The sequence below is a fragment of the Larimichthys crocea genome, chromosome XXIV (genome assembly GCF_000972845.2).
Source record: "Larimichthys crocea isolate SSNF chromosome XXIV, L_crocea_2.0, whole genome shotgun sequence".
NCBI classification, from domain to species: domain Eukaryota; kingdom Metazoa; phylum Chordata; class Actinopteri; family Sciaenidae; genus Larimichthys; species Larimichthys crocea.
This window is the reverse complement of record NC_040034.1, coordinates 18,235,177-18,247,572: the sequence shown is the minus strand read 5'-3', so window position 1 is coordinate 18,247,572 and position 12,396 is coordinate 18,235,177. Positions and strand designations below refer to the sequence as shown.

General features: G+C 42.8%; 1 protein-coding gene across 1 annotated transcript in view; it reads left to right on the top strand.

The window, feature by feature from the left end:
* wdr43 (WD repeat domain 43) overlaps nucleotides 1-11,351 on the top strand; it is a 12,318-nt gene extending 967 nt beyond the window's left edge. The window contains exons 2-18 of the mRNA XM_019267558.2: nucleotides 102-236; nucleotides 401-522; nucleotides 3,087-3,207; nucleotides 3,363-3,481; nucleotides 3,585-3,687; nucleotides 3,992-4,056; nucleotides 4,561-4,720; nucleotides 5,291-5,377; nucleotides 5,512-5,637; nucleotides 5,782-5,931; nucleotides 6,151-6,237; nucleotides 6,407-6,438; nucleotides 6,537-6,600; nucleotides 7,165-7,278; nucleotides 8,426-8,495; nucleotides 10,078-10,136; nucleotides 10,267-11,351. Coding sequence (XP_019123103.1) covers nucleotides 102-236; nucleotides 401-522; nucleotides 3,087-3,207; nucleotides 3,363-3,481; nucleotides 3,585-3,687; nucleotides 3,992-4,056; nucleotides 4,561-4,720; nucleotides 5,291-5,377; nucleotides 5,512-5,637; nucleotides 5,782-5,931; nucleotides 6,151-6,237; nucleotides 6,407-6,438; nucleotides 6,537-6,600; nucleotides 7,165-7,278; nucleotides 8,426-8,495; nucleotides 10,078-10,136; nucleotides 10,267-10,404 — 1,752 coding nt within the window. The 3' untranslated portion in view covers nucleotides 10,405-11,351. The remainder of the gene's footprint in view (nucleotides 1-101; nucleotides 237-400; nucleotides 523-3,086; nucleotides 3,208-3,362; nucleotides 3,482-3,584; nucleotides 3,688-3,991; nucleotides 4,057-4,560; nucleotides 4,721-5,290; nucleotides 5,378-5,511; nucleotides 5,638-5,781; nucleotides 5,932-6,150; nucleotides 6,238-6,406; nucleotides 6,439-6,536; nucleotides 6,601-7,164; nucleotides 7,279-8,425; nucleotides 8,496-10,077; nucleotides 10,137-10,266) is intronic.
* Nucleotides 11,352-12,396: the final 1,045 nt, after the last annotated feature.

Sequence of the window (12,396 nt, the reverse complement as noted above, 5' to 3'; positions counted from 1 at the left end):
AGTGGCGTAAAGCTGAGATCTGTGTACAAAGCATGCCTCACACTTTTATGATTATGAGAAACGTGTGAGCAGGTTAACACCGCGGATGTGTTGTGTTTCAGGAGGGCCCTCAGAGGAAGAAGAGGAAATCGGAGGCGGTGCAGGTGGAGGAGAAGGCAGATTTGTTGGCGATGGGCACGGCGGCGGGCACCGTGCTCATCTACAGTACAGCGAAGGGAGCGCTGCACTGTACCCTGGTGAGTCTGAGGTTTATGCCACACTGTGGACGTCTTTGGCTTGAGTACAGCGTCCTGCAAAAGTAATACAGCGTTAAAATACTTTAAAATAATTGGCATGCTTTTGTCACCGTGGAAAAAATGTGTTTGGTGCTGCTAACTGCGACTTACTGTCTCTTTGTCAGGATGGAGGCCACAGTGCAGGAGTAAATTGTGTCCAGTGGCACCCTGAAGACAGTTTACTGTACAGCGGCTCAGATGATACGAACATTGTAGAGTGGGACCTGCAGACAGGAAAGACGCGGAGGTCAGTATCTAGTTTGTTTGTAGAGGTATAATGTTCTTAAAAACTGTCTTATATAGCACCTTTCATACAAACGTGCAGCCAAAAGTGCTTCACGTGGCACGATTAGAAGGGCACAGACAAAAAAAAACAGGATCAGTAATAAATTGAGCTTTGCAAAACAAAAACAAATGTGAAGTTACTGGATAAATAATACGGGAAATAATGTAGGAGTGCCTCCTGATTTGGGAACAAGTTTTGTGTCCAGCACCAACTAAACCAAAACACATTAGTGAAGACGAGCGCCACTGTTTATGTTCAAAATCTAAATGGCGTGCTGATTTATTAAGAGGAGCAACACATCGCATCAAGTGGAAGCTGCAGTACAGAGGCAGATAAAATGTGGAAAATAAATTGGTGTCTTGGGTTTATCACACTGAAATTGTAAATATATTTTCTGTTCCATTTGTTCCAGACTGTGATGATGTGTTATCTGCCGCTGGCGAGAGAACATTGTTCTCAGGAACACGCATCATTTTATGCCTGCAGTGCATTTTATTGTAATTTTCACTCGAGCGGTCTCTCTCCTCTGGTCTCAAACCACCGTTACAGAGTGTGCGTTTTCGATCATAAACTTAACTTTTACAAGTACAGATGGGGGCTTGACAAAAGATACCAGACAACAGCTCAGTTTAATTTTAGCGGTTATTAGAAATGGGCAGATGAAGCTTTCAGGCTTTATTTCTGTTTGTGCCGAAAAGATTTGGGGCTTCAGTATGTGTGCAATAAAAGGTCCAAGAAGCCCGTGTGTTATTAAAGCCTGTGACCTTTTTGTTCTGAAGTGCTGCATTAAGTGTAGATGTGATACGTTCCATAAAGCCTAGATGTCTTTTTTATCTTTCTGATATGAAATATTAATGCACCATGTCTTCTTTTTTTTCTAACTTTGTGGTTTATTTAACATTGCATTTTGATGTGCCTTGAGAACAGTTCAGAGTATTACATTTATTACATTATTACTCTAGTGTACATCACCATTTCTATTATTTCTCCACTCTTCTCATCCTACGAATATGAATGCCACGTAGTTAACCTGCTGAAGTTTTAACACTGTCATTCTGAATGAAACACTTCCAGAAGCAGTTTAGGACATTTGAAACAAGCTTCAGCATCATCCACTCATCTCCAGCTGTGATGGCATCAGTTAGCGACAGGTGCCATCATAACGTTTTCTTCATTGCCCTTTGTTAACCTTAAACTACCATCATTTTTATGTGGACTGTTTCCCTCACTTCCAATTTGGCTGTGAATGTTTACCCACAATGTTGAAACACACTCCTTTTAAATGTCCAGTGTATAACATTTAGGAGGATCTATTGGCAGAAGTGGAATCTAATATTAAAGCCACACTCAATCCTAACCTAATCTGTGTATGTTATATGGTGAGAGGAATGTTGGTCTGGAGACAGGATTTGGGAGACGATAACAGAAGTCCAGTTTTCAGTCAACAGCGTCCTTTTTTTTTTTTTCCTTTACTCAGAAAAAGTGTAATAACAGTAATAATTCTAATAATAAAATTGAATTTGGGTGAGCACAGAAAACTCTCCCTATATCCCCTCGCTGAAACACTCTGTAGAGTGTCAATCCTTGATTGCTTGCTGTTTTCTATTCAAACAAGACAATAATTGATCAAAGATGAGCAGAGTGTCGGTAAGGAAAACTTTTTGGTGCGGAAGGAATATTTCTGTGAGGAGCAGAGGGTGAAACAGGCTGTCTGAGATATTTTTCATTAAGCCTGCTCTGCGAAGTAGAGTGCCCACGTGATTTGAGTTGAATTATTCTTTCACCCAGGGATATTTGATAAAACAAAAAATATAATCAGCTTTTCGGTGCGCCATCTGTGTTTGTTTGTTGTCAATTGCGGTAAACTTTCAGCTCCTTGTGTTTGTAGTTAGCTCATATAAACCTGGTTTATGTTGTAAGAACTCTGCCTACAACCTGCGAACAGCACGAGGCGCTCTCTTTACTGGCTCCGCTTTCCTCATGAAGACAGTTTGAAAGAGCCTAATGTCTCTAAGTAAGCAGCTGTAGCACATAAGTCAGTACCTGACACTTTGCTCACAGGCACTGAAATATACCAACAAGCCCCATCATTGAAGGTTCTACCATCATGCATTTAGTATCTCTGTATTTCATCGTAAACACCCTTTTCCCCCAGTGACTGATTTAGTATCGGCTCAGTCGGCGGTACAATCATGAGCGGTAATGTCTCCATGAATCCTCACTTGATGCTCACTGAAGCCCATTTGTGGCCCACGAAACCATTTGGAGAGTGTTTTGTGTTTTTCCTACCGCTATCAGGTAGAGTGCAGGAGTAAATGGCACGCAGTTGAATGTAGCTGTAAAGTTTCAGGCCCACTTAAACATAAGAAAGAAAAATGCTGCGGCGGTAAACATAATAGATGAACTGTTACCCTATCTGTGCTCATCACATGGAGGCTAGAATCTCATCTAAAAAACAGCTAGAAGATAAACCTTCACCGCTATGCACCAACAGCTGTCATTGTCTTTGTTTTTTTTGGATACAGTAAGTGGAAGGCGGACCGTGCATCAGTGACCAGTCTGTGTGTGAGCCCTGATGGCAAACTGCTGCTTTCAGCTGGGCAGATCATCAAGATGTGGGACTTGGAAACCAAGGAGGTTTACAGGGTGAGCGTCTTGTTTGAAGATTTATATTCATGTCTATTTTAGTAGACCGGTGTCAAGTATTGTTGCTTTTCATGCAAACACGTTGAAGCCACACCATCGAGTTGAAAAGAAGCAACGAATTGACCCGACCGCTCTGCTCTTTGTCGTCCCCGCAGAAGTTCACAGGGCACTCCACGGCCGTGACGACCCTGTGCTTTGCCACCACGAGACCTCCAGACAGCAACGGCCTCTATTTCCTGTCCGGCGCTGCACACGATCGACTGCTCAGTGTTTGGTGAGTGCGCGCGTAACAGTCAGAGCTCATGCCTGGCTGTTAGCGAGGCTCTGTAGTTGACATCATTTAAAACTGGAACTGACACGACGCCGTCTCCCTGTAGGCAAGTACGAGAGGACAGAAAGGACAAGAATTCAGTGGTGTCCTTCACGCTGACGGACGAGCCACAACACGTCGACCTCGTCACGTCCAACAGCAAGGAAGAGGTCAGAAGAGAGAAGTGTCTCGGTGTATGCCGGCACTATAATGATTTATTTTGGACTTAACTGTTCATAATGACCACTGTCTGTCCTTGCATTGAACGCATTGTTGAACCCAATTTGAGTTATTGAAATAGCTAAACGAGTGTTGGACACTGTGGATATGCGTCCATGTTTATTTGGGAACACCAGAGGATTTAAGCACGCTTTAACGCGGTGTAATTATGTTTGGAGCTCCACAGATACTTCCTATTTACACTACTCATTTACAATATGCAAATGTTTGTGTGTGATGCTTTGTCTTACACAGGCGGTGAGGCTGGCAGTGGTGTGTAAGGACGGACAGCTGCATCTCTTTGAGCACTTTTTAAATGGGTAAGGCCGTAAAACACGGTACACTGTACTAGACAACATATGGCAGTGTAAAGTAGCTGTATGAAACATTCGAGCACTTAAAGGAAAATCAATTCCTTGTCTTGTTTTAAGAGACGGTTTTAATTTGTTCTCTCTGAGCGTACGTTTTGAGTCGCACAAAGCCAGCCAGCAGCATCACAACTGAAAGGCTTGGTTACTCATCTGTGGCGGCTCAATTCTGAATTGCTCTGTTAAAACAGGTGGTGTTTTAGATGCAGAGCACCTCCCTGGATGCTGAAAGTCATTTTCATCTTTGGCTCATATTTGGTGTTTACGCCCCCTAATGGTTATAATGGGACATTGCATAGCCAACAGATACAGAAGAAGGAATATTCACCTCTTCTCTGCAGAGATTCTCCATGTTCTAAACACATTATGTTGCTGATAATAATAATAAAAAAAAGAAAAACATTTTATCCAATGTTGCCGCTCTCATGGCCCGTCCAAACATCTGTGTGCCCACAGGCCCTGTAAGAAGCCCATGTCACCCTCGTGTACAGTGCAGATGTCGGACACAAAGGATTCCCCAGTGCCGATCCCACTGCTGGCTGCTGCCCTCAGAGCTGACACACGGACTGTGCAGCTGGCCTACGGCAACCACCTACAGCCTGTCATGGAGAAAGTGGTCAGTACACATGAAGAGGTGTTTCTCTTTGGGTTAGAGCACAATGGAGATCTGCTTGGACAGCCGTGTTTTGTTTAGCTGATATAATAAAGCAGCTTCTTCATATCATAGACAAGTTAACGTCATGTAAGTTAGATCAGCGACGGAACAAAAACAATCATCTGAAATGTTTTCAAAAAAACAAACACATGATCGTGACTCATGTTATTGGATAACCTTTTTTCCTGTACAAAGATATTACATTTGAACCAAAATGGAGTTTTAATAAGAAGCAAGTAATATCCATCGAGAAATTAATGTGTTTGAGTGACTGCACAGCTACCAAATGAGTCACTAGGGAAATGGTCATAATTAAATCCAGTAATATTAAATTCGTGACAGTATAATACATCCTGCTTGTTTAGTCGTGACTGTTCAGTTTTTTTCTTCCTAATTCACCAGTGTCTTTATTGGTGAATTGTTGAATTTGAAGATCACCAGCTGGCCGCTATGGAGAAATAAAGTTTATTGTCAGTCGTGTGTTAATCAAAGTCTTGGTTTGTCTGCTGCTTTCATGCCTCATCTGTACAGGAGATCAACACAGCAGAGCGACATGTCTGTTTGACCCGGGATGTTCAGACCAGCTTGTCCCTTTCCATAGAAACCGCTGTTTCCAAGGTAACAATCGAGTCTTTCTTTCTTTTAATCTTCCTGAAAAACACCCAAGTATTCTTGACGTTTTCTTATTTGCCAATCCGTGACACTGTAATTGTGACTGAAGATGAAAACCTGTGATTTGTTTTTCGTTCCAGGTGAAGACCCCAATCGTCAATGCCAAGAGCAAAGTGTTGGTCCCAGGGCTTCCTGGTCACCAAGCCCCAATCAAGGGGATCTCACAGGGGTCAGAGAAGAGGAAAAAAGACACAGACACCAAAGAGGTGGGTCCAGTGTCGATGATCTACCAAAGTGGTACTCTACATCTTCCCCTGTCCCATTCTCATGGCTTTTTGGCTCAGACTCCAAACAACTTGTGAACAGCCATGGGCCAATTCCTGTTTACCTGAACGTCTTTTCTCTTGTAGGTGTCGATAGCAGAGCGACTAGGAGAAATCGATCTGTCTTCAGTCTCCGCTGAGAAGGGGGCACCTAAAGGAACAGCGTCTTTACAGACAGACAATTTTGCAGTGCTGCTGGTGCAGGGCCTGGAGAGCAGAGACGCCAACATCCTAAATGTAAGTGTTCTTTGGTTGGCTCTGAAATTAAACTGAGTTTAGTTGTTGCATCCACTTGTTCATAACAAGATGCTCCTCTACATAAGTCCTCTGTAGATCCCTTACTCTGGAAATTAGACATACAACCAAACATAGACTTAAAGTTACCATAAACAGCAGGTGAAATAAACAATGAGAATATACATTGATGTCTTTTTTTACCCCTTTTTCTCTCTCCAGAAAGTTTTTCAGACTCGCAAAGACATGGTGATAAAGAAGACAGTCGCTCGGTTACCCCTCCCTGCTGTTTTACCTTTGGTGCAAGAGGTGAGTTTTCTGTGTGACGTACAAACCCCTCCGTGTTCCTGAGACGCGCCAAGAAATTCAACCTTCGCTGAGCTGCATTAACCTCCTCTCTTCTTTCACCGCATCAGGTTTTCTGAGTAAAGCTGTGTTAACTCTGAGTGATCTTTAATCATTTTCTCTTTTCCCGTAGCTCACAAACCGACTCCAAGGGCACCCTTTTACGTAAGTATTAGCCTGGCAGATCAACCCTTAGTATTTGATTGGCTTTATTTCACTGTTGGTACACATTACACAGTGTTTGCATGTCTTCTCTTCCACAGGGCAGTTTTAATGGTACGGTGGCTGAAGGCTGTACTCATGCACCACACATCATACCTGGCATCGGTAAGCGCACTTCATAACTCAACGTAACCTTTTTGTTTGTTTTTTGCGGATATGAAGCCGCCAGAGTCCAGTTTGTTGATGCACATTTGACTTTGTGTGTTTTCTGTGCAGGATCAAACTTTAAGTCCAACCAGTGCAAACACAGAATCCGTTTCATTTCATTTATTAATGTTTTTCATGTGGTTGCCTCTAACCGTCTGTCAGTTTGTGACACTGTCACCAAAATAGCAGCTGAAGATCTATTTACTGTGCATGTTGGTGCTCAGAACAGAAGGAAACGTATTGATTCTTGCAGGCAGCCTGTGACCTTTTCACCATTGCACCATCAACCGGCTAACATTTTGATTTTCCCCTGACCCCTAACGTCACACAGACAGAAGTTTTCCTTTTAACAAGAGAACGCTTTAAAAACTGTACACGAGAGGTCACACAAAGGTAAACTGTACGAATGGGGGAGATGAGATCTTTAGTGGTCTGCCCATCATCGAGTGCGGTCGTTTTTTTTTTTTTTGTGTGTTGAATTGTTTTGTTCACCTCCAGTTGATCCATCTGTGTGTTCAACAGCTTCCAGACTTGGTTACCCAGTTGGGCGTGCTGTATCACATGATTGAGAGCAGAGTGAAGATATTCCACAAACTAACAAAGCTGCACGGGAAGCTGTATCTGCTAATGACACAAGTAAGTACAAGAAAGAGCACAGCCTCTTTGCTTTTTAGTACTCGTTAAATGAATGAGCTCCACAATTCAATCTGTTGGTCATTTTCTCAAGCAATCGGTTGTTTCGTCCATAAAATGTTGATCACTGCTTCCCAAAGTCCCAGGCAATGCCTTCAAAAAGTCTTGTTTTGTCCACAACCCAAACAGGTGTTTAGTTTACTGTCATAAAGACATTTTAAAAGCTGGAATCAGAGCAGCAGATGTCTGCGAGGATGGATCAACAAGGGATTAGCAAGAAGGATGAGCGGAATGTATTAACCTTTATCACGGTTAATGCATTTCCCCTCTACAGTTGTGTTGAGTATACATTCATTGTTATGGTACAGAACATCTTGCTGTATTTTTTTTTTTCGTACAAGTTTAGATTTATAGTTTTCCAACCGAGTCCTGAGGCACAAGAGTCCCACAAGGACGATTATCTGTTCCAAAAATGCAGAGCTGGTACTTGTGACCTTGTGGAGGAAGTTTTTTCCACATTGTCTTCAATGTGATCTGTTTATTAAAATGTACACAGATTCTTCCTCATAGGTTCTGTGGTTAGAATAAACCGTGTCTGCAGCTTTTACATTATCAGTTCCTAACGTGTAAATTTGCTTCTGACCGTTTTTATGGAACGTCATCAGCAGGCTATCCGCTTATGACCAGACAGACTTCCTCGTAGGTTCATATTGACTGCGTACTGGATGTCATCCATGCATGAATGTGACACATCATTCTGCCTACAAATCTTGAAAATCACCATCTGTACAAATGAATTCACCGTTGGGGGGGGACATCTCAGACGGAGGTGTGACTTCACGAGAGCTTTATTCATGCCTCTTTACCGAATAATGCGCATCAGAGTTTCTGCTCTTAGACTTAATCCACTTAAGGTGTCATGAAAACACACAGCTCCTAATTCGATCGGGTGTGCAACAGCATGACTGAAGAGAACCTGTGTGCTTTGAGGAAAGTGTCACATACACATTGTTATCTTTCTGCCAAGCATTGAAACAGGTGCAACATGACTGTGTGAGATTTCAAAGTCATTGTCTTTTTTTTTTTATGTGATGATGCATTGAAGAACATGTGACTTGTGGATGATACTGAGCTTCCCTTTTACCACTAGGTGGCGACAAATGACAGCACGAACACAGTTACAGATGTTGACCACACGGCCAAGCTGGTGTATGAGGAGGGTAAGTGTTTGCTCCTGCAATGTCACTGTGTATGTTCACTCCTACCAATGTTCTTTTTTTCCCCGTGCCATTTGTGTTCTTTAAAACTAGTGGCGTCATCATTTCTTGGGCCCTTCAAATCTTGTACAGTCAGGACGTTGATCTATCAGTCCTGGTGATGACTGAGCGTGGTGAGTGGCAGCTGACGGAATAAAATGATCTTATGTCGATCTCCAGTTCGTCGGTTGTTCACTTAAGATGCGTGATTGACTGAAGTGACTGTCAAAACAGGTCACACGTGAAGGTCAGGGCTTCAGACTGAGGTTCTCGTCGTCTTGTGCGCTCACCTTAAATCACCTGGGACGCTTCATGAAGATTGCACTGAATCGGTTAAAATTTATGAAGGCAGTGTTGCCACTCTTGGCGATGCACCGCACGCAAACATGACTCCTGTTGCCTGGCAACCTGACCGGCAGCGTTCAGATCCTCCCTTTTGAGCAGAACAACAAGGCCCCGCTCTGTTCGCTCATTTCTCATTACCGTACTGTATGAGACGCTTTATTGAACCACACAGAAAATTGGCTTTCGTGAAATAATTAAGCCGCGCTTTGAGTTTCAATATCCGTCAGTGGTCCAGGATGTGAAGGTTCATTTAAAAAAAAAAAAAAAGTTTATAATGGGAGCTGATGAGCAGGAGGTTGTTACAGTGCGACGTGGATGCCGCCATACACTGGGACCAAAATGAGACTGTGACAGGAAGTTGTGTCAGGCGAGGAAGTGGATCAGATTGTGCGATTAATTGATCTTTCAGTTGCAAACAGTTGCGCTCTCTAATTGTCCTAGTTGTTGGCTGTGTGGGTCGCATGAATAATGCGCTAATTAAGCATTCTTGTAGCATGAGCTGCTGTAATTAGAGAACCTGCAGAATACAGGATTAGATTTAAGGCCTGTATAAACGTACAGCAGTCAGCCACGGCTGCCTGTCGTCACGAGGTTATGCAGCATGAAAGCGGCTTTATTTTTGGCCCCGACTCCAAATGATTTGACTCATTGCTAATGACTCTGATGTCAACTAACATGTATTGTTGGTTTATAAAATAATGGCCTAATGTCAGCCTGCCTCAGAACTTTAATCACTGCCTCTCTTCTTAAGCCATTTGGATGTTTCCCACTGTCACAAAGTAACTCTTAGTCCTCACCTTTGCCTCGTGTTCCTGCACTGCAGCATATGAGCACATTTAAACGACACAATAGTTGAATATTCAGTAATATGTATCCAAAGACCACCGGCGACTGTGTGTGCACAGCAGATGGTGCCCGGCTGACCTGATGGGGTAGATAGCTTCAGCAAATCATATTGACATTCCCTCCCTCCTGCACCACACAGTCAGTATTGTTGTCATAACCAAATGGCCCCCGCTACGGCATTGAAATGCAAATATCTGCCGCCTCTTGCATGAAATGTATAAACAAGCGAAAGCATGGAGGGCTTTGTCCCTTTTTTTCCTTTTACATGGAGACAGGGCTGTGCCAGCATCGATGTGGTGGAAAGTATTTAGCAATAAGCTGATGGATTTGTTTTCTTTCGTGTGCCCTTTTACAGAATCATCCGATGAAGATGAGGCCTCTGGTGACGAAGGACTTCCTGATAATGACTCAGATGTAAGTTTGGGGAAATTAAATGGACAGTTACTGATCCTACAAGCTCAAGTTCAGAGCTCGCAACAGTCTGAAGAACTAGTGAACCAGTAATGTTCTCGCTGTAACTCTCTTACTTCTCTGCCTTTCTCAGAACTGGGAAGAGGAGGCGATGGAAGACGACAAGGAGGAACAAGCGGACGAGGAGGACGACGATCCTGACAGCAAAACAGATTCCAAAGCTAACGGGGAGGAAGACATGGAGCACGGAAACGAGAGCGAGGAGGAATGAGAGCGAACGAGGAGGAATACCAATCATACATAAAAATGGACCTGAAAGAGTTATATATACTTTCATTTTATTTTCATGCTTTTGATTTTATTATCAGAACAAAGTATGGTTTTACAAAGTCTAGGGACACACAATGAAACGTGGGCAGCTCAGCCCCACTGCCTCACCACAACAGTCCAGCCACCAGGGTAGTGATGTCTTGTCTTTCCCTGTCTGAGGAACAGATGCAACATTTTGGGGAGAAAGGCAAACCAGTCTGAAAATTCAATTAATGGAACTGAGTTCCCCTTTCTGCTGTCAGTTCAGTCTGCATCCCAGTTCTATAACCTGATGAGTTTGCATTGAAAATGACTGAATGATAATGCGGTGCCATTTCAGTTTGCCCGCACTGCAGGCTGCATTCTAAATATTCTGCCACTATGTAATAAATAGTACTAGAGTATGTTGTGTGACCAGGTTACCAGTGGACGAGACGGCAGTCTGTCTGTGCCATCTGGAACACGTCTTATCAGCAGAGCCCCCCTCCCACGTGCAAACACAGTGCAGGTGCGGAGTTGGGATGCACCGGCTGTTTGTTGTACAGAATTCTGCTCAGCCCAGAGGTGGACTGACCAAGCCAAGACCATACATCATGTCCCCACGCAATGTAAATCTGTATGTACAGTGAAGTGTCTGTATGAGCCCTTTCCTCTACAGCTATCCCCCAGAAATCCTTGGGATTAAATGAACTCCTGTAAAGTCTCCCGAATGCTGTTTTTTTTTTTTTTTTTTTTTTTTTTTTTAATTTGTTGCAGCCTTCTTGTTTTAACTCTTTTCATTCTTGTTTGTGCGTTTAGTTTATGGACACACCCTGATGTCTGCTGCCTTAAACCCATAGTCACAGGGGCACAGAGAAAAAGAAAATGTGAACTTTGATCAAATAGGTGAATAAATGGGTTTCCAAAATGGCTCATTGTCTCTGTGGGGAGAAATGTACTGAATAAGAAGCAGACCAACATATTGAAGCTGCACACAAAGCACAGCAATGACCAAAGTCTTTCCCGGCAGTTCATGAGTGCAATCTCAAATCTCAATCATGGTTTTTATTTCATAGTGTGGTGTGGATATGTCTATACAGTACATTTTCTGAAAAAATCAATTGAATAACCACAGAAGATTATCCAATCCTGAAACATTGACATGAAAATTCAATATTGCAATAAATGACTTCTGATTTGAAACAGCACGCGCAATGCCCTAATGTAACAAGATACATATGTATAGAACATCTCTTAATGGGTTATACATCTATAATGTCACATTGCTAAAGCTTGATGTGGCTTACTCTTGGATCACATACTCCCAGAAGATCTTCAGTAACACTACCTATTACTGCATATATGCAGCTCAGAAGAAAAAGACCTCATTTGGGACCAACCGGTCATCATCCTTTTAATCTTTTGATCTTCTAAAACGTGGATCATCGTTGCTCCTTCTGGTCAACACCCACTGAGAATGGCCCTGATCACCCAACTGTCACATCACAGACAGGGTGCCCACTACAGTGGAACTCTCCAATAAAACATGATTTGTGAAGGTTTTTTGGGAAATATTGACAATATATTTTTTCCATACTTTTCTGTATCTTTAATAATCAGTGTTATGACTGAGGGGTGTATATCAGATGTGCTGACATACTCAAGAGCACCTATGAATATTTCTCCCCCACCTCCTGAAAAAAGAAAAAGGAAGAGCTCCTCTGGAAGCCATGGTATAGTTCAAACACAGTCTGAAAACATCCACTCATGCACTACTACTTACTCACTATCTAGGGAGTTCCATGAAGAGGACTTCATAGTGAGAAGGGAGTGATTTTGAAAACAGCCCTGGTGTGTTATCTGGTCTCTAGGGGGGTGTTGTACACAGCAAACTGGGAAAAAAAGGACATCAGACATGGAAAAGTGCAGTGGAACGGACACTCAAGTCAGAATTCTAAGTCTGAAACTTCTAGCT